The sequence below is a fragment of the Staurois parvus genome, unplaced genomic scaffold, assembly GCF_062004578.1.
Source record: "Staurois parvus isolate SC_StPar_1 unplaced genomic scaffold, SC_StPar_1.0 ptg000001l, whole genome shotgun sequence".
NCBI classification, from domain to species: Eukaryota; Metazoa; Chordata; class Amphibia; order Anura; family Ranidae; genus Staurois; species Staurois parvus.
In genome coordinates, this window is record NW_028317797.1 from 6,096,198 (window position 1) to 6,119,681 (window position 23,484).

The 23,484-nt window shown below is 39.7% G+C and overlaps 1 protein-coding gene across 2 annotated transcripts in view; it reads right to left on the bottom strand.

The window, feature by feature from the left end:
• The window catches only part of APLF (aprataxin and PNKP like factor), a 314,793-nt gene that overhangs the window by 34,049 nt on the left and 257,260 nt on the right, over window positions 1–23,484 (bottom strand). For both annotated transcript variants that reach the window (XM_089688811.1, XM_089688261.1), the window contains exon 9: window positions 18,293–18,339. In XM_089688811.1, coding sequence (XP_089544937.1) covers window positions 18,293–18,339 — 47 coding nt within the window. The remainder of the gene's footprint in view (window positions 1–18,292; window positions 18,340–23,484) is intronic.

Here is a 23,484-nt window from a genome sequence, read left to right on the forward strand (position 1 = left end):
CTCTGACATTTTTACACTGCATTTGACTGGTTATAATGAGTTAACAGTTGCACAAATAAGGCATGCATAGAAACATAGTCTGCATAGAAACCAGATCTGTATTTTCTAACTCTTTTGTGCTTTTTTCTTGAAGTTGATTTAGCAATGGAAAGTTTCACCTTTGCTGTTGGCAGTAAACATGATTGATTTCCTGAAGATACTCAGCCCATGCCTGTATTACTACTCAGATAGGATTATGTCACCTAACTGCATTATGTGACTGCAGAAAAAACTAGTAGGCTATGCTGACCATACACATAACTATCAACGATAGACTGATCTAAAATGACTATTCACCAATACAAGCATAGAAAAAAAAATATCAATGTAGTTGACTTAGAATTCACACCAGGTGTGATTGTTTCTTTTTGACGATTGTTGATTTATCTTTATCAGTCAAACTGTTATATTAAAAAGCCAATTTTGCTCATTATACCCAGACTCCTTGCTTTATTAAAAAGATTAAACCTTACTAGTTGCTGTGGGCAACTCATTCCACTTCCTTTAGGTCTCTTTCACCTGGGCAAACTGATCAGGCCTGCCTTTCAGTTTTTCAGGTGGAACAAATTGGAAAGTCAATGCATATCTATGGACAGGTAGGTGTAAACAGACTTGTGTCCCTTTACACCTGCCCACCTCTGTGTCTGGTCCAACGAAAGGGGATTTGTCCTCTTCCAGTTAGGTGAATTGGATCAGAGGGTAGTCGGGTGTATTCGGACAGCGGAGCCTGTTTACTCAGGGATGCTCTGCAGAAACTGAGCAGACATAGAGGTGGCATCTGCTCGCTCTGCTCCAATCAGCAGGGGATCTGTGTAGTCTTATTTTGAGTACTGTAAAGTAGCCAAGTGGAATACTATAATACATTGTATTTTTTTAAACAATAAGCCAGATGAAAATATTTTCTGGATGACACATGGGGGAGATTTACTAAAACTGGAGCAGGCAGAATCTGGTGCAGCTGTGCATTGTAGCCAATCAGCTACTAACTTAGGCTTGTTCAATTAAGCTTTGGCAATACAACCTGGAAGCTGATTGGTTTCGATGCAGAGCTGCACCAGATTTTGCAGTAACCAGTTTTAGTAAATAACCCCCATAGTCTTTTCTGTCCATAAGCATCAATCAGATTTTCCTGTAGATAACAGCGCATTGCAGGAAAATATAATAAATACAATAAAGCAGCGCAGAGCTCAAAACAAAAAAAAAGTGAAAAACAAACAACATTATGGCATATACACATATGAAAACACAGAAGGAATTATACCTCCAGTGAAGAGAATTAGGATAAAGGAACACCATCCCTTTAAGTAACATAAAATGTGTGTATAAATTTGTGTATGCAACCCTATTTATCAATGTGTCACATTACAAGTCCAAGAAAAAGACTGTATGCAAAAATAAACCGGATTAAACAAATTAAAAGTGTAAGTGTCTCCCCTTTAAATAATATCCAAAGGGAGCAGGTACTCTTTTCCACCGTGATAACCACCACCAACACTCTGCATTCACCAGAGACTGTGACTGCTTAGGCTATAGACCGCACATAGGCATTATGATGTCTCCCAAAAGGAATAGGTCACAACATCTTATCCTCTGGAGCAATCTCCTTTAAAGGAAGATAGCCCTCTGCTAATGGCTAAGTTAGACTGTCACTTCCCAGGACACACAAATGTATAGTGCAGCTGTGTGAAAGAGGTGCTCACCACAAGAGCCAGATATAATCATATAGTGTAGTATTTTGTATGAAAAGTAGGCTCAGCAAACATAAGTTAAAAATGACAATCATCAAAAGATGTCCGCGGCATGCAGACCATGCGACAGCGTGACTTCACCACTCTTAGCTCAGCCCTTTTGCACTCTAGCACGTCCTCAGGGGTCAAACAGTGCTGGTCGCTACATGTCTAATATATATACAAATGTCAATAGGCATAGATGGAGTTGTATCCAGTGGCCATTTTTCCATTGATCAAACTTAACTATATAGAGTTGTGAATGGGCTTAAATATAGTTTAACCCAGCAACTATATTTCTGAAGACTGGCGGCCATTTTTCCATTGATCAAATTTAACTAAACAGAATTGTGAATGGACTTAAATACAGTTTACCTCCCCCATATTGCCAAAGTCCAGCAGCCATTTAACCATGGGTCAGAAAACATCTTTATGTATATGCTCAATAGATGTATTACTACTGTTGCCCACCGCTATTTTCTAAGATACTAATGTAAAATAAATAGAAAAGGAGCTCCATGACTAAAAGTAAATGAACATATGACCACTAAAATTAGATATCTTGTCATTGGTATAATCTAGTGCACCTGTCATTGTGCAAAAATATGGGCGAGGCAGGTGATATAAAAATGAGATTAATGCTGGACTTCAATTTTTTTTTTTTATAATTTAAATATTTATTAGTTTTCATTTTAAATACATTTCATCATCACAATATATATACATATATATAAAAATATACATTATAATATTATAATATCCAACATTTCTACTTTATTTACTTTATTCCAAGTTTCCCTCCCACCTCCACCCCCCACCCTAGTCCCATCTTCCTACCCTTCCTTTTCTCTGCGTCTTCTTCTATCAGCAAGTGCAGTTTTTCTGTTATTTTCTTTATTCTTTCCTATACTTCATATATAATCTAGCTTTTTCCAAGTTCTCCCATTTCCCATAATAAGCCTCCATCCTATCTTCCTGGATATGACACAACCTTTCCATCTTTTTGATCTGCTCAACTCTTTCAATCCAATCCTCTTCCTTCGGTACCTCTATTCGCCGCCAGAACTTGGGTATCAGAGCTTTTGCAGCATTTATATAGTACCATATCCCTGATTTTTTATATTTATTTACTGATATGTCCATGTTATGCAAAATACACACTTCTGGATCTAGACCTATGTTTATTTCTGTTAACTTTCCTATCAAGTGGGTTATTGTCTTCCAGAATATCTGGATTTTTGGGCATCCCCGCCATATATGGTATATTGTGCATATTTCTCCACATCCCCTCCAACACAGTGGTGAGCTCTCTCCACACATCTTATTTTCTACGTTTGGTGTAATGTGCCATCTTGTCAAACACTTATAGTTCATCTCTACTTCTCTCATAGAAACGTTTTCGTGAGTTAATCTATATATTCTCCTCTGCTTTTCCTCATCTATCACAATTCCCATATCAGTTTCCCATTTTGTTATATATGTTGGCTTTGTGTTTGTATCTAATTCAGTGAGTATTTTATAAACTTTAGAAATCCCATGTTTCCCTTCACCTTGTGTTCCCAATACCTTTTCAAACAAGTTCCAATTGTCTCTTGTCCTTAAAGGTTTTGGCAGACTTCCAACAAAACTCCTCAGTTGAAAATACCGCCATTCATCTAGTTTAGTGAAGATCTCTCCCTCTTTTTTTTTAGTTCCTCAAATGATCCTATTTTATCCCCCACCAGAATATCTCTTAATTGAACCTCCTCCTTTTTAAACCACCTACCTCCTATTTCTTCTCTACCTGGGGGGAAAAAACTCCTGTTTTTTAGTGAAATCAGTGTTGAATTGAAAGTCCATTTCATACTTTTGTGTAAATTATTCCAAATTTTTAAAACATTCAAAGTGTATGTGTTTACATTATCAATTAAACCCCTATACTGTGTTGGCACCCATATTACCCTACCTAAGTTTATTCCACTGAGTTCATTCTCTATTCTCACCCAACTTTTTTTATAGTTATATATCCAATCTATGGTTCTTGCCAATATTACAGCTTTGTAGTATCTTTTAAAGTCTGGGAGCCCTAAACCACCTCTTTCTTTCCTCCTACTCAACAACTCATATGACATTCTTGGTTTTTTATTCCTCCATATGTATTTTGTTATCAGTTTCTTAATTACTTTAAAAAAGATCTCTGGAAGTTTAATTGGGATCATTTGATATCTATACATAATTTTTGGTACTATTACCATTTTTACCAGGTTAATACGGCCTATCCATGTCGGGGTTCCTTCCTCCAATATTTTTAACTCCTCTCTAATCTCGTTAATCAATGAGATACAGTTTAATTTATATAGATGTTTATATGAGGCTGTAAGTTTTACTCCTAAGTATTTTATATCTCTATCTTTCCATTTAAAGGGAAATTCCTTTTGTATCTTTTCTTTTTCATTTTTTAAAATATTTATATTTAGAATCTCCGTTTTTGTTGGATTAATCTTTAAATTTGACAGTTCTCCATATTCCTTTAATAGCTTCATTAAGTTTGGAAGTGTTATCCTGGGGTTTCCTACGTAGTACAGCAAGTCTTCAGCAAAAGCGGCAACTTTATGTTCTGTGTCCCCTATCTGGATTCCTTTTACGTCTCTATTCAGCCTTATTGTTGACAACAGTGGTTCTAATGATATAACATACAACAGTGGGGACAATGGGCATCCCTGTCTTGTTCCGTTTGACATCTCAATGGGTTCTGACCTCCCCCCATTCACCACAATAACTGCAGAAGGGTATCTGTACAACTTTCCTATCCACTCTCTCATCCTAGGCCCAATTCCCAAAGCTTCCAGAGTATCCATCATGAATCTTCAGTTCACTCTGTCAAATGCTTTTTCAGCATCTATAGAGTAGCACCACCGGTTCTTTTCCCTTTTTACTTTTTTGTATTAACATCAGTGATCGTAACCCATTGTCTCTGCCCTCCCTCCCTGGGACAAAGCCCACCTGGTCCTCATGTATCCATTCAGGCATTAGCTCTTTCAATCTATTTGCTAAAACCTTTGTGTACAACTTAGTGTCGGTATTTAATAATGAAATAGGTCTATAGCTCGAACATTGTGAAGCATCCTTTCCCTCTTTTTGAATGAGCACCACTTGAGCTTGTAACGATTTTCTTCTTACTTCCATCTCTCCACCTAGTGCATTCATATAATTTCTAAGTTTTGGTACTAAGATTTCACTATATTTTTTATAATATCTCACTGTATATCCATCTGGTCCTGGACTTTTCCCTGACACTGTACCCTTCAATGCTAATTTTATTTCATCCTGTGAGATATCTGCATCTAGGGAGTTCAATTGGTCCTCACTTAATTTTAATAACCCAGCCATCTCTGGATATTTCTTTCTTTTTTGATTCTTCTCACTTTCTATATTTTCTGATCCTTCCAGAGGGTTTATATTATACAAATTCCTATAATATTCTATAAAAACTTTGGTGATTTCTCTATTTGAGTGCTTCAGGTTCCCTTTAACATCTTTTATTTTTTCTATATAATTTCTATTTTTCTTTTTCCTCAGGGCTCTCATCAGATACTTTCCAGGTCTTTCTCCCCATCTATATCTCTCACTCAAAACTCTATTATATACTTTTCTCCTCTCCTCTTCTATCACGTCTTCCAATTCTTCTTTCTTTTTTTTTAACTTCAACTCTATTTCTTTTGTTATTCTATTCTTATGTATTTGTTCTAATTTACTTATTTCTTCTAAGAGCCCACTCATTTTCTCTCTTCTTTATTTTTTCTTTCTTGCCCCAATCGCTATCAATATTCCTCTTATATATGCCTTATGAGATTCCCACACTGTAGCTGTTGATACATCACCTGTCTCATTCTCCTTGAAATACCGTTCGATCTCCTCCCCTATTTTCTGAGCTATTTCCTTTTCTACTAAGAGTATCTCATTCAATTTCCAACCCAGCCCTCCTATTATCCTCCTCCCCCATTCCATTTTCATAATAACTGGGGCGTGATCCGATAGAGAGATTGTCTCTATTTCTACCTGAACCAGATGATCAATTAATTGATGTTCTATTAATATATGATCTAATCTTGAATACCTCTTATGCATGTTTGAAAAAAAGGTATAATCCCTATCTTGCATATGTGTAATTCTCCAGGCATCTACCAATTGACTTATATGTAGTTCTTTTTTCAATAATTTCAGGGCCCTACTTCCCTCTCTCTGTACATGGGAGGTAGCATCCTTTTGTGGTTCCATACAAAAGTTGAAATCCCCTGCCAGAATCAGACGTCCTTTTTTAAAGTCCATCAACTTCCTCAACACTTTTTTCAGACACGTCTCCGGGCTTTTATTAGGACAGTAGACATTGGCCAGTGTACACTCGATCTCCTGTAACTTGCCCCTTAAAAACAAGAATCTCCCCTCTGGGTCTGTTTTTCTATCTTCCAACTCAAACCTAATATTCTTTGCCAAACCTATTGCTACACCTTTTTCCATCCTATTAAGCATTCAGGAATCCCCCATCTATATTGCACATTATGTTCTTTCAACCTTTCCAATAGGGGTCTCAAAGTTCTCCTTCTCCACAGAGTCTCTGGGGCCAAATCCGCATATATCTGTATGTCTCCTCCTTCATACTTAATAACTGGTTTTCCCTTGATCTTCTTCCAGATTTTTTCTTTATCCCGAAGCTCATAAAATTTAACTAGTATGTCTCTCGGCCTTTCTTTCCCCAGGTGTCTCTGGATTTTTCCTTTTCTAAAGATTCCTTCTATTTTAGTCCTTTCCATTTCAGTACTGTCTGTTATAGTATTTAATATTTTACAAACCACCTCTTGCAGATTTTCTCCCTTTGAGTTCTCTGGGACCCCTCGTATCATTACGTTTCTCTTCCTGTCTCTATTTTCTTGTATCTCAGCCTTATATATCAGTTTTTCTTGGGCTTTCCCTATGTTAATTATTTCTTTTTCTAGCTCAGAGATAGCCTGGGTCTGATTTTTAACTTTCTCCTCCGTTTCTTCCACTCTCACCAACAGGTGTCCCAGGTCACTTCGAATATTTACCATTTCTTGTTTTATTGTTTTCTCCAGTTCTTTAAACATTTCTGCCATTTCTTTTTTATTAGGTATTTGTAGGTCTTTTTCCATCTCTATATTACCTAATGATTGCTGATTACTGGTATCAAGGACTAATGATACTCTAGGGCTACTTTCCATACTAAGATCTGCTTCTCCACTTTCAATCCTGTTCTGGGATCTTTCTGGGGTTACATTTCCTTGGGAGGTATATTTTTTGATTGTACCAGTCTGGGACCCTTTAAGCCCACTTCCTTTTACATTTTTATTTTTCATTTTCTCTGTGGCTTTTATCCTTCTTATCCTCCTTTATGAATTCGTGGGTATGAAGCGAAAAAAAAAAAAAAATTCTTTGACATACAAGTCTCTGCCCTATCCCCCTGCTGGTCTTTTTGGGCTTTTCTTTCCACAAACCTCTTCCACCTTTTTTACAGTCTCCGGGGGTCCCCCCTTTCTCTTACACCCTGCTTCCCTTTAGGGGTCCATGTAATGCTTCACATTAGTGTAAATCAAATTTCAGCTTTAGTCACTCACCCTCCTCGTATGTTTCTTCTTGTGACCCGGCTGAATGCTCTCTCCTTCAGTTTGTTTAGGGTTTTGTTCACGGGGGGGGGGGGGGGACGACTCCCCAGGGTCTCTTCGATTCTCCTATTGTCCAGGTTTCAGTGGTTTTCCTCCTGTTTTACTTTAAGCCCGAGGGGTTTCAGGGGGATAGGGGGAGAATGAACCGGCAACCGGCAAACAGGTCGGCGCTGCTCTGCCACCGCAGAACGCCGGCCGGCTTCCCGATCTCCCAGTAGTGCTTTGCGGCTGGTCACGTGATCGCGCCGGCTTCCCAGCATCCAGGCGCCCTCTCGCCACCAGTCTCCAGCCGCTCTCCACTCTCCTCCCGTAGGCCTCCACCTCCTGTCCGCGGGGAGCCGCCAGGCCAGGGTAAGTCCCACGCCACGAGGCTTTTACATGGCTGAGGAGATACACCTGGGGGCTTGGGGAGGTCAGACAACGGAGCTCCGTCCAAGAGCTCCTACATTGAGCTCTCCTCTGCCGCCATGCTCAGGCTCCGCCCCTCATGTGTGCTGGACTTCAATTTAATGGTGGCTGAATTATATACAGTATATACAGACACTCCAGTGACCCCGTAAAAAAGGGGGCAATTTAAAAATATATTTGATGGACCCACCTGGGACAGGGTCTTTTAAAGGATACTGCAGGCTAGTCTTTTGCCTACTGACTATGGGCCTTGGCTTTGAGAGGGCTCTATTTTTTGGGATGTGTGTGCCTGGGGGACCTTTTGGAGTAGTTTTACTTCGGATTCAAGTCCATGTCTCCCCAAAAAACACACAGACTCTGAGAACTGGAGGACCAGGATACATATTCGGGGTCTCTGTGCCCAAACCAGCATTGACTGCTTCAACTCCCCCCCCCCCCCTAGACTCAGATTATAAGCAGATTTTTATATAATTAGCTCAAAAAAACCTGATGTTGAAGTCTCCTTCTGTAATCTGTTTATTAAGACGTGACGTGTTTATCATTGTGTCTTTGTCCCATTGTTAATTGAGTTACTGGAGTAACGTATTATTTCTGTCTAGTGGCTAGTCCTCCAGAGGTTCCTACATGATGGGATTAGTCTTGTGTCAACTTGACCTCGTTAGCTAATAAGTGTGGAATGTTTATACCAATGTGTAATGTTTGTTTTTATTGTTCATGTGGGGACTGCCCCTATTTCCAAAGTGTATAAAACCTGTATTTCTGTTCAACAAACAGTTCCAGTTTGCACCTAAGCTAGTGTCGCCTCGTCCCTGGGTGCAATGCCCACCTAATACCTTCATCCTGTGTCCCAGAGGTGAGGAAGCAGTTCTCTAACAAAAGCACCCAGTTGGGGTACTGTATTGCGGATGAAGCACAACAATCAATTGATTAAGCCCATGTGTAATCCTAGCCCAAAGATGACACCTAAGGAAGTAATAGATGGCTGGGGACCTTGACAGTTCATCCAGCAGACACTTTTGGTCATTAAGACCAATGTGCACTATACTGAAACACTGGGGCTGACCTACAGAGTTGAAATTTGAATGCACAATAAGAATAGCAATATTAATCAAAGTTTATTCCATATTTTAAACAATTGGCTAGTAAGGTTTAGTAGCATAATGTCTATCAGATGTTTGGACAATCAATCACATCAGTTTGAAATCAAGCATGTCTGCTGTGGTTATCTCAATATTAGTAAATATTCATGAAGAATCAGCACTTTTTGTTGAAAAGAAAAAAAAGGAAAGCAAAAAAACAAAACAAAACAAAAAAACATCAAAGATGAAAACAGAAAATAAAAGGATATACATATTACGCTTTTCCTGAAAATGTACACAAAGGACTAATTTGTTATATTAGAAGTCTTATCAGAATATAAACACTACATACTTCACTCATTTCAATTATACATGAAGCCAGTGTAGCAATCATGCACACCGAGATAGATGCGGTCATCCATCTTGTTAAGAATCTTCCATTTTGTATCATTTCTACTCCCAAATCAGCTTTCCTCATCCCCCCTCCCTCTCTGTTGAGTGACATGTGGTCTGTTTGATGCAGATCACAGGCAGCAAACTCATTGGGAGGGGGCGCCATGGTTATAAATCCCACAACTAGCTGGTGCTCCTCTGTCTGTGAGACTCTTGCTGGAGAAGATGTTGTAAAGCCATAAATCGAGCCCTCACTGAGCTACAAAAGACATTCCAGGGAGTCATAAAACAGACTTACATTTTAAAAACCCACTTTTCTATATAATTTTATATCTTCAAATAGGACATAATTACATAAACATGGAGCACATATTCGGACGGCTCACTTTAAGACAAGTCGCCTGGTATATGACACCCCCTAGCTGGCAGGAGAGCAGAAAATGTTATCTGCTTAACCATCCAAGCGGGTATCTCATATTTCATATGTAGACGTTCAGCAGAAGATTCTATGTATTAATCTACTCGTGGATAGAATGTTATATGTATCCAGGGTAAGTTATGAACCATAATATAAGCTACGAGGGATTTTTGGTCATAGCTTGGGTCTCCGCCTGCCACACCCGCCCAAATGAGGCGATTGGTTCTCTGCTTCAGGGAGACACCCTGCTAAGTTCCTAGATAAAGGCTGTGATGCTTGAAGTTAAGTTACGCTGAATTGAAGTTTCTCCCTTTTAACATCGGAACTAACGTTGGCATCCTTTTGGTTCTAAAACCGGGAGATCAGGGAGCCGGAGCTGGATGATCGGCCATTGAATAAGTCTATGAAGGTAACCATCCACCTGCCTACCTATTGAACCAGAGAGGAGCTTTTAATTTCAAATATATTTTATATGGTACAACAAAGCTGTTCACATTAGGTACAGTGAGGTATATATGCAGTAAGTTCTCTACCGGATAAGAATGTTATAAAGTGAGCGCTCTTAACCAAGCAGCTAGCACTAAAGGTAATCACAGTATACCCATAAAAAGCGGAATAGTAATAACAGAGTGCAGCGCTAAAAGATAAGTGCAAAAGGCAAATAGTCCGTAGTTGTTAACTGGATATAAATATATAGTCCCAAGAAATAACTGATGAAGACCAGGAAGCAATGGAAAGAGTGCGCACTCACCGGACTCGCACGGAAAATGCGCGTAAATAAATGTCTCCAGGAATCCTAAAGTAGATGGAGAGGGTGAATTCCAATCTTTGGATCAATCAGCCTGGGAAGATGTATCAGAGATCCGGAGGTCCCCTTAAGGTTGGTATAATTATCAGCCAGATTCCAAGAGCTCCGTCCCTCTGGTGGTAATAGATGAGCACTACAGGAATCCTGCAAATGGATTTAGCTCCCAATGATTTATAAATCTCTTTTATAATACTACACTATGGGCACTTGTTTTTTGGTTCCCATTGGGAGCTAAATCCATTTGCAGGATTCCTGTAGTGCTCATCTATTACCACCAGAGGGACGGAGCTCTTGGAATCTGGCTGATAATTCTAGTAAGTTCTCTACCAGTTGGCTAGGGACATCATAAACAGAGTTTTCACTTAACTGAGAGGTATGCTTGACGGAGTGTGAACCGGGGTAAGGTGAGATACTGTGCATAGAGTGGGTAAGGTATAGAAGAGGGGCTAAGGGGGGGGTGGTAGGGTTGGGGGGAAAAAAGGAACTAAGCACCCGTCACTTGCGGAGGGTATGTACAATATGGTTATATGAGTATCATTTCATAGTGCAGTTGGGGTTTTGGAGCCATCTAGACCATTGGAGTTTAAATTTGTGGTAAAAGGATCTGTGGAGTGAATATCTTTTTTCCATCTGGAAGTTAAGGTCGGTGAAGAGATTGGAGAGAGAAGGAGTTTTGGATGATTTCCATAATTTAGCAATGTTGGTTTTGGCAGCTGCTAATATGTGTATGATGATGGTGCGAGATTCTGCAGAGAGTTTATCAATTCCTATATGTAGGAGTGCGAGAGCTGGGTTTCATGTCATTGGGGACCCAGTGATTGAGGAGATCAATTGAAACACTTTGTTCCAATAGGATTTTAAAGATTTACATGCCCACAATATGTGGAAAATTGAACCTATTTCTCCACAATGCCTCCAACAATTGGGAGAGTGTTGAGAGTAGTATATAGAGAGTTTAGCCGGTGTAAGGTACCATTGGTGTAGAATTGTCATGTATGATTCCCAGTGGGAACTACATCTGGAGGCTTTTTGGGTGATAATAAAGGTTCTTTCCCACGTGTGGGGTTGTATTGGTAGTGTGAGCGTTGTTTCCCAGTTGGATAGAGAAGTAGATTTTAAAGAAAACCTGGCGTTAGTTATAAGTGAATAAAAGGTTGAGATTCCTTTTTTGGTGTAATGTGGCTTTTGTAAGATGTTGAGTGTAGTAGAGGGGATTGCTATTTTATGTGGAAAATTTAGTTGTTGTAAGAAGTGTGTTATTCACATGTATGTGTAGTGTTCATTATTGGGCAGATGAAAATTTTCTTGGAGGGTTGAGAAGGAATCTAATTTAGTGTTTGTATAGATATAATGTGTGAAATGCCATGTTTCTCCCATTGTCATAGATTTAGGGAGGGAATAATGAAGTATAAATTCGTAATTGGGGTAGGAGTTGGTTTAGTGATCATGTGGTCACATGCTAAAAGATCATACCAGGCTTGGAGGGAGGCCTGTATGCAAGGATGTTTGATTGTAAGTTGGTGTTGAGTGGTTTGAGGAAGGAATAGGATTTTGTCGGTTGTAGGCACGGATTGTGGGAGCATTTCCATTGTTGTCCAAGACTTTTCTATAGTTGGATGCTACCAGAAATAAATCTGATCTAACAGCGAAGTTGTGTAGTAGGATTTTAAATGAGGGAGGCCTGCTCCTGCTCTATGGGTTGGACGAATTAATAGGTTCGTAGTGCATCTGGGTTTTTTCGAGTTCCACATAAATTTGGCGAAGATTGTTTGTAATTTGGAGAAGAATGTGTTGGGAACTGGGATGGGAAGAGTGCGGAATATGTAGAGAATCTTGGGTAAGATACACATTTTTAAAGTCGCCACTCTCCCTAGTGTTGAGAGAGTTGATGTGCGAAGAGTTTTGAGTTCTTGTGGGATCGTTTCAAGTAATGTTTTATAGTTAGAGGTATATAGTTGGTCAGTTGTGGTAGTGAGTTTGATCCCCAGGTAGGGAATACTATGGTGTTCCCAGGAGAAGGGGAAATGTTTGCTTAGTAGTTTTTGAGTCTTTTTTGAAGTATAAAGATTTAGTATAGAGGACTTGGGCTTGTTGAGTTTGTAATATGAGACGTAGTTGCGTAGGTGTGTGCAAATCATTTGGAGTGATTTCTAGGGGTTGGTGATCATCAGGATGATGTCATCCGCAAACAGGCTGATTTTGTGTTCTTTTTTGAGGTGTGTAATACCTGTAAATGTTGGGTCGTCTCTGAGCTTGGATGCTAGGGGTTCGATGAGTAAAGTAAAGATTATGGGCGATAGCGGGCAGCCTTGTCTGGTGCCACTGGAAATCTGGAAGATTTGGGAGAGGGTACCATTAGTTAGTACTCTAGCTGAGGGGTTAGAGTAAAGGGATAGAATTGCCGATAGAATCCAGTCTGGGATACCAAATTTTTGAAGTGTGAGTTTCATGAATTGCCATGAATTCAGCATCTAGGGATAGTAGTAAGGAGGGTTGTCTGGAGCTCTCAAGATTGTGTAAGATTGAGATAAGTCGTCTAGTTGCATCTGGAGCTTGTCCACCAGGGATAAATCCTACTTGGTCTGGGTGTATTAGCGTAGGGAGGTAAGGGAGTAATCTCTGAGCAATTGTTTTAGCGTATAGTTTGATGTCAGTATTCAATAGCGAAATTGGTCTGTAATTTTGGACCATTTGGGGGTTTTTACCGGGTTTAGGGATGGTTGTAATTATAGATTGTAGCATGTCTTTGGGGAATTGTCCTGTGGAGGCTGCTTGGTTAAAGAGAACGGATAAATGTTGTGCAAGATTAGGGGTGAATATTTTGTAGTATTCGTTTGTAAATCCATAATTTCCCAGAGATTTATTAAGCGGTAGGGATTTTATGTTTTTTTCTATTACTGCGGGAGGTATTGGTATGGATATAGATTTGAGTTGTGTTGGGGTGAGTTGAGGGAGGTTAGCAGATGCTAGGAAGTTAAGGATGGATGAGGTCGTTGGTTGTGTTGTGTCCGGGTCATCTTTAATATTATATAGGGATTGGTAATAGTTCGCAAAGGTGTTGGCTATGTCCTGTGGGTTCATGAGTGAGACGCGAGTGGTGGGGTGATGAATTTGGGTGATTTTGGATTTGAGACGCCTTTGTTTAATTATTTTTTGAAGAGTGAGTCTGCTTTGTTACCTAGGGAATAGAATTGTGATTTTGTCTTTTGCAGGTTAAGGTCATATTTATAGAGTAATAATAGTCAAAGTTTGTTCCTGTCGGTTGTTAAGGTTCTAGAAGTAGAGGTATTTGGGGTTTTTTTTGTTAATTTCTTCATTTAGTTTTATGGAATTTAGGAGTTGGTCGATTTGTTGGGATCACTGTTTGTTGATTCGGGAGTTTAGTTGTATAAGGATACCTCTCATGTAAGCTTTATAAGCAGGCCATAAAGTGGTTATAGGAGTGTCCGGTGTGTCATTACAATCGAAAAAGAGATTGTGGGCTTCTAGTAGGTGTTTTTGTTGTTCTGGGTTCTTTAAAATTGTGGAATTCAGTCTCCAGATGGGAGGAATTGTAGATCGTTGATTGCCTAGTGTTATGGTGATTGGAGCAAATAGCCGGATATTTGCGTGCGATGGCGGGAGTGAGGGTGGGTTTCTGGCTTCCGCGTGCTAGGACGTCTCTCGGGACAGATGCTGCGAGAAATGACGGCTTAGGTAGTCGATGAGCTCTGTCTATGGCTGCCTCTAGATCTGAGAGAGATGGGATGAGGTATTTCATATACTGTTGTATATAGGCTAGTAGCGCATCATTAAGTACAGATCCGGGTATACCTCTGAATTTGATTTTACTGCGTCGCGATCTATCTTCTAGATCCGCTAGTTTTAGATTTATTTGTTCAATGTCCGACGTATGGTCAGTATGTGCATCAATCAGGTCGTTGTGCCCTATGATAATTTCTTCCATTCTAGATTCAATATGGTGTAATCTGTGCTCTTGTTTTTTGACCACAGATGTAATTTGAACTAATGACGATTGCATATCGCTATGTAAGGATTGTCTAAGTGATAATAGCATGTTTTTCATGCATAATTCCGTGAAGGGCTGGTCTGCCGCAGAGAATGACTCAATCACAGGCAGATCAGCGTTGCAGTAAGGAGCTGTCTGGTTAAGGGGTAGATCGCCATCTGTGGGGTCTGTATCCAGTCGTGGCTTTGATTTGGCAGGGCTGCGTGTTGTGAGGGACAGAGGGGGAGAAGACTCACTAGGGTCCCCAGGGTATAAGTAGTACCGCAGTCTGGCATCTGTGGGCCGTGCTGTGTGATCTCCCTCCTGGCTGCAGTAATCCCCTGTGCTGCCGCCGGCGCCATCTTGGATTCTGGCCGTGACAGGAGAGAACTGGGTAAGTTTCCCTGGTGGTCCAGGGGTTTTTCGTCGGCGTGGCATGGATGCTGAGGTGCGCACACCTCTTATCACCCTCCTTGTGGTCGCGGTGTCCCTCGGTGAAGGTATGTGGCGATTTAGCTCTGGCGGGTGGACGGAGCGTTGTGTGTCACACGTCCATCCAGGAGCCGGCCACGCATGCGGCCCCAGAGAGGGGCTTTTAAAGACACGGGACATCAGAGGGTCCTTACAGCCCACGTACCAGACTATCAAGAGGATTCATACAGGAAGGATCCAGGGGTGATCCACTAGGCTCTGTGGCCCTTAGGGGTCGCTCAGTGGAGGTGAGAGGCCATTGCAGTCATTTTTGGGAGCACCAACCGGTGTGTTGTGCATTCACAGTGGGCTGGTTTATTATAATCAAGAAAATCAAAGCACGATTGCTGTATTTACACCTGTTTGGACTGTGATACACCATTATTGTTTTTTGGTTTATATCTTCATGAGCACTTAGTGTGTCTTCATCCCTCCACAGGGATACACTATACAGTTTTTAGTCCCATTTGTGGGTACTTGGGGTCACTTGTTTTGTATCCCATATTGGGACCAGGCTCGCTGCATTTATAGGTCACTTATCAGGTCATGCTAGACCTTGTGTGTTTTTGATCACTCATTGTCACTTATTTTATTCTTAGCGCCGCAACATTTTGTATTCATTAAAGTAAGAACGTGTCCTAGCTACCCAAATTGTGATGGCCATGAAACAAACTATTGCAAAAGTGTGGAAAATGGCAGTCCTCTCTTTCGATGAAGTGAAGCGGTGCATTCATGGCACATTAGTGCCGGTGATTCTCGACAATGCACATGATATGTTTCTGAATACAAGGCAACCTTGGTTGAACCAGTTTCCGACTATGTGACCAGCGACGCATTTCCTTGATATGTAATTTTTGTCAACTATCGATCGCACAGTCACATGCCCTGGGGATTGTCATCTCTCAACCCCCTCCTCCTCCCTATCTTCTTCTCCTTACCTTCTTTCCCCCCTTTCCTTTTACCTGTATTTTTCTTTTTTTTTTCTTTTTTTTAAATTGTCCAATTGATTAGTATGCTTCTCTCTTTGCCCCCATCAGGAACTATCTCCACGCAATCAGGTTTCAGTCTCCATGTGGCTATCAGTCAGCTTCAGGATGGAATGAATCCTGTATTCACCATTTTTCATATGTTACATGGCCTTTTAGCCTTTGAAGTATAGTTCTGCCAACGCCGATGCTGCTATGGACCCAAATTGCTGTTAGCTGATTTGAATGCGCACAATTGATTACTGATGTTACTCATTTTGTTCAATTATTTTCTCAATAAAAATATAGTGAAATAAAAAATGTATAAAAAGACACCCAAGTGTTTTTATTGCACAGGTTCATGAAGGGCAAAAAAATACTGTGCCATCTTCGGCAATATATGACTATTCCTATATGCTCAACCTATACTAACTTATGCATATTTAATACAAATTGCAGTGCAGAGCTATGCCTATAAAAGGAAAAAAAAACAAACAAAAAACAGGGAATAAAAAATTCAATTCCAAGGTCTAAAAAAATGATGTGGCTTGGCAATACCCCTAGTAGATCAGATCACTGTGCTGTGAAACAAGCCTTTGATTGGAACCTCCAATGCACGAAACCTAGGCCCAAAACTGATATAAAACAAATATCATGGGCTGCTGCCCAGGAACTGGATCAGACAACGATATTTTGAAGTTACATTATATTCTACATCCGTAGTGCTAGGACTAAATATAACATGTTTTCTAATTACTCCTAGAACACAGCAAATGAAGGACACACACTACATACTAGTCAAACCTTGGCCTTCCACTCTTTTGCTTGCTTTTTTGCATAATTTCACAATTCTTGTTCTAAATGTTTCATTTTATTAACATTTGTTTGATTTTCTAATGCTTAGTAGGGTCAAACTGATGTTCATTTTCAGTGGTAGTTATGGAAAAATTCAAAGGAGCAGGATGGAAAATTTGCTTTAACAAACACATTTTAACAGCGTATGTGGTTTTCATTTTTTCATTTATTCTAAAATCAAATGTTAAATGCAAAATTAACGTTTAAGAGAATTTTCATATTAACGTTCATTCAAAAATCTAATAGTGTATGGCATTCATGATCATTTTTTTTTTGTTCAACTAGCGAGCTGAATGAAAAAAAAAACCTGAGAGATGCCCGAATCAGCACAACATCTATTGTATTCTGAATGGGGAACTCCTCCCCTCCCTTTCCGCCAGGATAAACTGATCATCATCAAGTGCTGACTGAATTCTTGTTTCCAGCAAGACCATTTGAGAGAAGCCAGTCTTAAGACCAGCTTCTGTTAAATAGACAGCGCTACATATGTACCGAACGTTGGCTGGTTCCAGCTGAACTGGCTGACTTTCTGCTTATGTGTCCTGGAATTCAGTGAATATAGTTTGTATACAGCGCTCTTTCAGGTGCCCTTTGTTACAATGCTTAACAATTTGTCTGATTAGTGAAAAGAGGGGGATCTGAAAAGTTTCCATGCTAGAAATCAGCTATATATTCAGGCATTGCATCACTGTAGGGTTTTAGGAAGGCATTTTTTATGCAGGGTGTTCCTGGGTTTAAGGGTTCTTGGGGGAGATAATATATATATATATATATATATATATATATATATATATATATATACATACATACACACATACATTTATTTATTTTAAAGTGAACCTATACTTTGCCCACACAGGAAGCCTTTGCTCACACAGGGCTTCGAACTCCATTTGTGAGAGTTTTGATTGACCCAGCAGTGTCACATGGCATGAGTCACGTGTACCTGCTACCCGGAATCACTGGTAATTCACTTGACCCCTGGCGCTGAATGAATTGGCAAGGAAACCAAGAAAAAGCGAGTATGTGTATGTGATCGTTACTTTGTTTTGAATGGGCTCATGAACAGCATGCACTTGGCTTTTTTTTTTTTACAAAAGATCTATATCACTGGCCCTACCAGTTGTTCTTTTTCAATGCCTACGTTGAACTGCAGAGTCAATAAATGTTTAAAGAACATATATATATAGAACAACATTAAAACATACACTTTTTCACACAGGCTTTCATTCAACTACACCAATTTAGAGCACGTTTCAAATTAAAATGTAATTCATTTTAAAAGGTAAGAAACTTCTAAAGCTTAGTAACATCTTAACAGGACATCAGAGGCTTTATAACATTACTAGTAGTAAGCGTGGGAAACTACAGTACAGGAATTTAACTATAAACTGGGACAAGGGCTAATAGAAATGGTATTTGTAATGCTCTATGTAAATAAATAGATAAACTAATTAAATTACTGCTACTTGAGAAAACCTTACCTGGTGGTTTAGTATGCTTGTATTCCAGCTTGTGCTGTGGATTTTTCCTGTAATAAAAGAAATGTTTATCACTGCTATAGCGCATAGACTCTATAAAGTACTCTTTAATAGATAACAAATGTGAAATTCTTTTACAATTTAAATAATTAATTTAGTCTTCTCAACATAATAATGTATTGAACTTATAGGAACATGCAGTAAATGGTTGAGTGACAATGGTGCTTAGAGAATTGTGAATGTAAAGCTGCTAAGTACTGTACTTGTAGCTATAAATAATTGATAAAATACATTGTGAAAGGTGGATAAGAAAACATTTTATTCTCTTGTAGAAGCACTGCTATGCCTTAAAGTCACATAAGCAACTTTTCAATAGACTGATATAAGTGGACATCCATTTTAAAGGTATCAGAAGATGCATATAGAGATAGCCTTCTGTGGGATATTTAAATAACCAGGACAGCTGAAAACTCACCAATGTCTGCCATTTGCTAAAATCATGCAATTTTGATGATTACTTAAAAAAAATAAAAACATGCGCTTCAGAAACAATATACACTTGTAATCTGCCCTGTTTAAGTCTTTTCTAGTTTTATAAATGCCTCATAATGCTAGCACTGCAAATTTGCAGCATGTACAATGATGTCATGGACCATTCATGAAGTTATGCATTTAAGAGTAGCTCCTGGGCAACAAATGGCCAATCAAGTAGCTAGTATTATCATCCAGAAAACACTATGACTGTGCTAAAATCCCAACTCCTATCTTGATGTAGGTTTAAAGTAGTCCTCTTCAGAGAGAATCCTGAACATACCTTGAGGGTTCTAAATGTCCTTTCTAAAGCACTGTTATTTTTCTCCCCTCTAAGGTTATTTTCACACTGTTTTTACAGCATTTGTGGTGTGTTTTTTTACAGGACATGCAACTCAAAAAACTCACCAAAGGTACACCACGGGTGCACTTGTGACACGTTTCCTATTGAGGAGGTGGCATTTTTGGTGCGGTTATTTTTACTGTACCAAATCTGCACCAAAAATGCAACAAGCGGGATTTTAAAAAAAACACACCTGACCCACAATGGATCATTGTGAAGAGTTCCACGGAAATACATGGTCATGTTTTCTTAAATTCTTCTCATCTTCTGATCTAATCTTCAAATCCAAACAGCCTGACACTGAGGGAACTGTCAGCAACTGATCTAGTTAACTTACTTGAAGCCGTTACAGTCCTTCCTTCTGGAATGGGTATACAAAGACTTGATCTACCTTGATTCCTCCTTGTCTCTTATAGTCATAATTTCTGTATACCTGCTTTGGTGATTATCAATCCAGCACCTAAAGCAGAACTACAAGCATTTTTTTCCCTGCAGTGGGGCTGTATCCAAACTGCAGGGGTTAACTGCTTGCTTTGTCTAGGAGTGAACACAGAGCCTATACTCACCTGATCCTTCAATCCTCTGGAAAACAACGCTTCCCCACATCCAGCAGTGGACTGTTCCTGCTGTCCTTACATCCAGAGCTGGTCTATGAGCTTGATAACATCAGGAACAGTCCACCACACAAGACCATTGGGGTGAAGGAGCAGCAGGGACCGGTTTTGCGCTGGGAAGATCGGAGGATTAGGCGAGTATATCTGGGCAATCCAATCCCCTAGACCAGGGTTACTCAACCAGGGCTGCTCCAGAGGTTGCTAGGGGTTCCTTGAGAAACAAGCAATATCTGCCTCTCAGATAGGTTCCTGCAGACACCATTGATATTTTTAGCTATCTATAAGGGGGTAATTCTTCTCAATGACCACAAGTGTAAGGAACATTCTTCCCACTGACCATTACACGAATGTATCACGAGTTGTAGATACAGTAATCTTTAGCAGGGATTTCCCAAAACCAAAAGGTCGAGAAAGGCTGCCCTAGGCAAAAACAAGCAGTTAGTGCATGCAGTGTGGGCACAACCCCACTGCATGGGATTTTTTTCCCTGGAGTTTTTTTAAGGCTTTCACCGATTTGCAAGGCTGAATCTGCTTGAAGTATGGACAACCTATAGGTTTACTTGAAGTCTCCTTGGCTATTCAAAGGCTAAATGGGTTCTATAATGACTCATTGCATTTAAATATCATACCATTTGTGTAGCATACATGCTATGACAGTGTGACTCATCCAGTACTTTGAGCCTAATTTAGGTTCCTGGTCCTCTTTCTCCTCGATCCTTGCAAATTATATGCAACCTTAAAGCTTACATAGCCTTTAACCTTTGGGATGAACATATATAGCCCCTGTAAGCAGTACAGCCATGACTCATTTCTTGCTTGAGCACTAAGGCTGTGATTATATCTTTAAACTAAAGATGGTTTATCAGAAAGATCTTTAATCTTTGGGTGAACATGTAAAGTCTTGACTGATATGATTTGGATTCCTCTTTAAAGTAAAAACTCCACTTTTGTTGAGAAAAAAAAAAACAATCCCCTCTGGGTGGTCAATGTACATTGCAAAGATTTTAATAAACTTTGTTGCAGAGGCCTGCCCTTCTCTGCTCTGAAGAAAAAATTAAAATCACCTAGAACACTCAGTGGTCTGATGAGAAAAGCTGCAGTGTCTGCATCGCTTTAGAAAAAGTGTTTGCCATATTCCCCTTGAAGACTGATTTTGAATGGGAGAGTCTGGTTCCTTCCCTTTAAAAGTATTGAAGAGCACTTTAGAACTCTTGAAGAGTATTTCACCAACACTAAAATCTGCCTAAAATATGAATTGTATCTTGGAGCAGGTTGCTATCCTGCATTAAATTTTACAGAAAATTATAGCAGTTGCACATTGAAAAGGAAAGGTATTTTTTTTAAAAATAACATTAAGTTACAATATGATTTCTGTAGCAATTGTATATGCGATATTAATATCTTTTTACTTGCCTTTGTTTCCCACGGAATTGGGGTTATTCTATCAGCCAATTGTATTGTTCATTAAGGAAATAAGTAATTTAATGCTTATTCATTCTTCATTATGGTATATATTATAGTCTCATTCAAAGATATTCCTGTTATTTCAATGGCTGAAATTTTTAAAGTAAGTCCTGCAAGATGACATTTAAAATATGGCTTGTATAGCCATTTTATATGCTATATGAAGGGTTTCCAAACTAAAACTTTCTAAAGAAAGGGCCAGTTTTTGTCCTTCAGACTCTAGGGGGGCTGGACCATACCCAATGGGAGTAAGCAATGTTCGATTTTTGGTATTATGGGGACAAATGGTTGGTGTCGATGTCCCATTTTTGTTGTCAGTGGAAATAATTATTCCCCGTTGTTCATGTCAGTGGAAGGAATAGTGCCCCATTGTTGGCGTCAGTAGCAGGAATAATGCCTCAAGGGCCAGAAAAAGGCAAGCACAGGGATGCAGTTTGGAGACCACAGTGCTATATTATTATTTTTTAATTTGCTATTTTTTTTTCATTAAAATGGAACTATCCATTAAACTTAATGCCATGAAGGTAGACATCGCAGCCATGACTCATCTAGTCTTCTAGCATCAAGTACCCGATTATGGTTTTAAACTAAAATGGTTTATCAGAATTATCTGGAAGCAGAAATACATGGGAAATAAGAGTAATTTCTGATAATATCATCATATGCTCAGACTCTAACAGGCTCACTGAAAAACAAACCATAACCCATCTTATTAAATAGCTGAATGGGAACCATTAAAGGTTGTGGTACTCAAATTCTAGAATTAAGTATGGCCACTCCTTCTAGGCATATCATAATTGATCAGGTCCTAAACTGAACCTGTAGTTTGTACACTTAATGTAAAGCAACATGTACAGTTAGATCATTTAGCTTTCAGACCAGTTTTGACCTTTTTCAAGTACCGAGTAGATCACATATTATGGATCTGAAAACTCACTAAACACCTACAGTACTAAACCATATATCAGCCTTCAAAATTTCTACTCGCCTGCTTGCATTAGGCAGGTGGAAATAAGCTGATGGCGAGTGTGGCGCCGCATCAGAGGGGGGTGGACGGACGCCGCAAACAGGCAGACAAGGCTGAAAGGGAGCCAGTTCTCCTCCCATCCTCCACCCGTCATTCTCTTAGCAGGGCCTGGCATACAGCGGGAGTCAGCAAAGACCTAGATGAGGCAGGGACGGGGAGGGGGGTTGGGCAGGAGCTGCCAAAGTTAACTTTTCCTATTAAACTGGTGCTTGGACCACCTAGGGTGTAAAGGGATGTAGAGAGCATGGCTGTAGTGGGGAAGGAAGCATGATGGGGGTAGAGGATATGGCTGTGGGGGGAAGGGGGGTATAAAGAAGGAATAAAGGAAATGGCTGTGAAGGGTGGGGTGTGTGAAAGGGGGTAGAGGACATGGCTGTGGGGAGGGAGGGCGGTGTGAAGAGGGTAGAGGACGTGGCTGTGGGGGGGGGGTGTGTGAAGGGGGATAGAGAACATGGCTGTGGGGGGGTGTGAAGGGGGGTAGAGAACATGAATGTGGGAGGGGTGTGAAGGTGGGTAGAGGACATGGATGTGGAGGGGGTGTAAAGAGGGGCAGTGGATACCACTGTGAATGTAGCTTAATTCTGCATAAAACATTAAACAGTGTCATTTCATGAGATAATTTACAAGGGCATGTTTAGGGGGCAGAATTAGGGGCAGGACAGGGTAGGGGTTGGGTGAAGCAACTGATGGCGAGCAACTCCTCTTATGGCCTTGCTAGTAGCTCAGGACTTTTTGAGCCCTGCATACATTTTTTTTAAGCAGAAGGTTCATAGAATTATAGTATAGTATCATTGTTTTCATGTCTCATGATCTTTGCACAAATATTTATCAAAGCCATTTTTTAAATGGTGATACATTAAAAACGTTTATGCATACATATGATTTTTAAATTGTACTTTTTGGTTTTACTTTAGTGCAAATAAAGTCCAATTCAAGGCTTACTGTCCTAGATAGAGAGAGTTCAGGACAGCCACATCTCCAAGACAGCACAACTACAAGGCTTCCCAATGAGGAGATCCATCATACAGCTGTCATATGATGACATTGATTTATTTAAATTATGAGAATGTGGAATGTTTGAAAGTCACCTCTAATGGCATTTGCAGATTTCAGTGCTCCTTTACAGTTTAAAACATTCTGTTTTTAAGAATACCAAAAGCTCTTCTTAAAACTTAGATATGAATGGATACAATTAATAATAAAGAACTGTATAGGA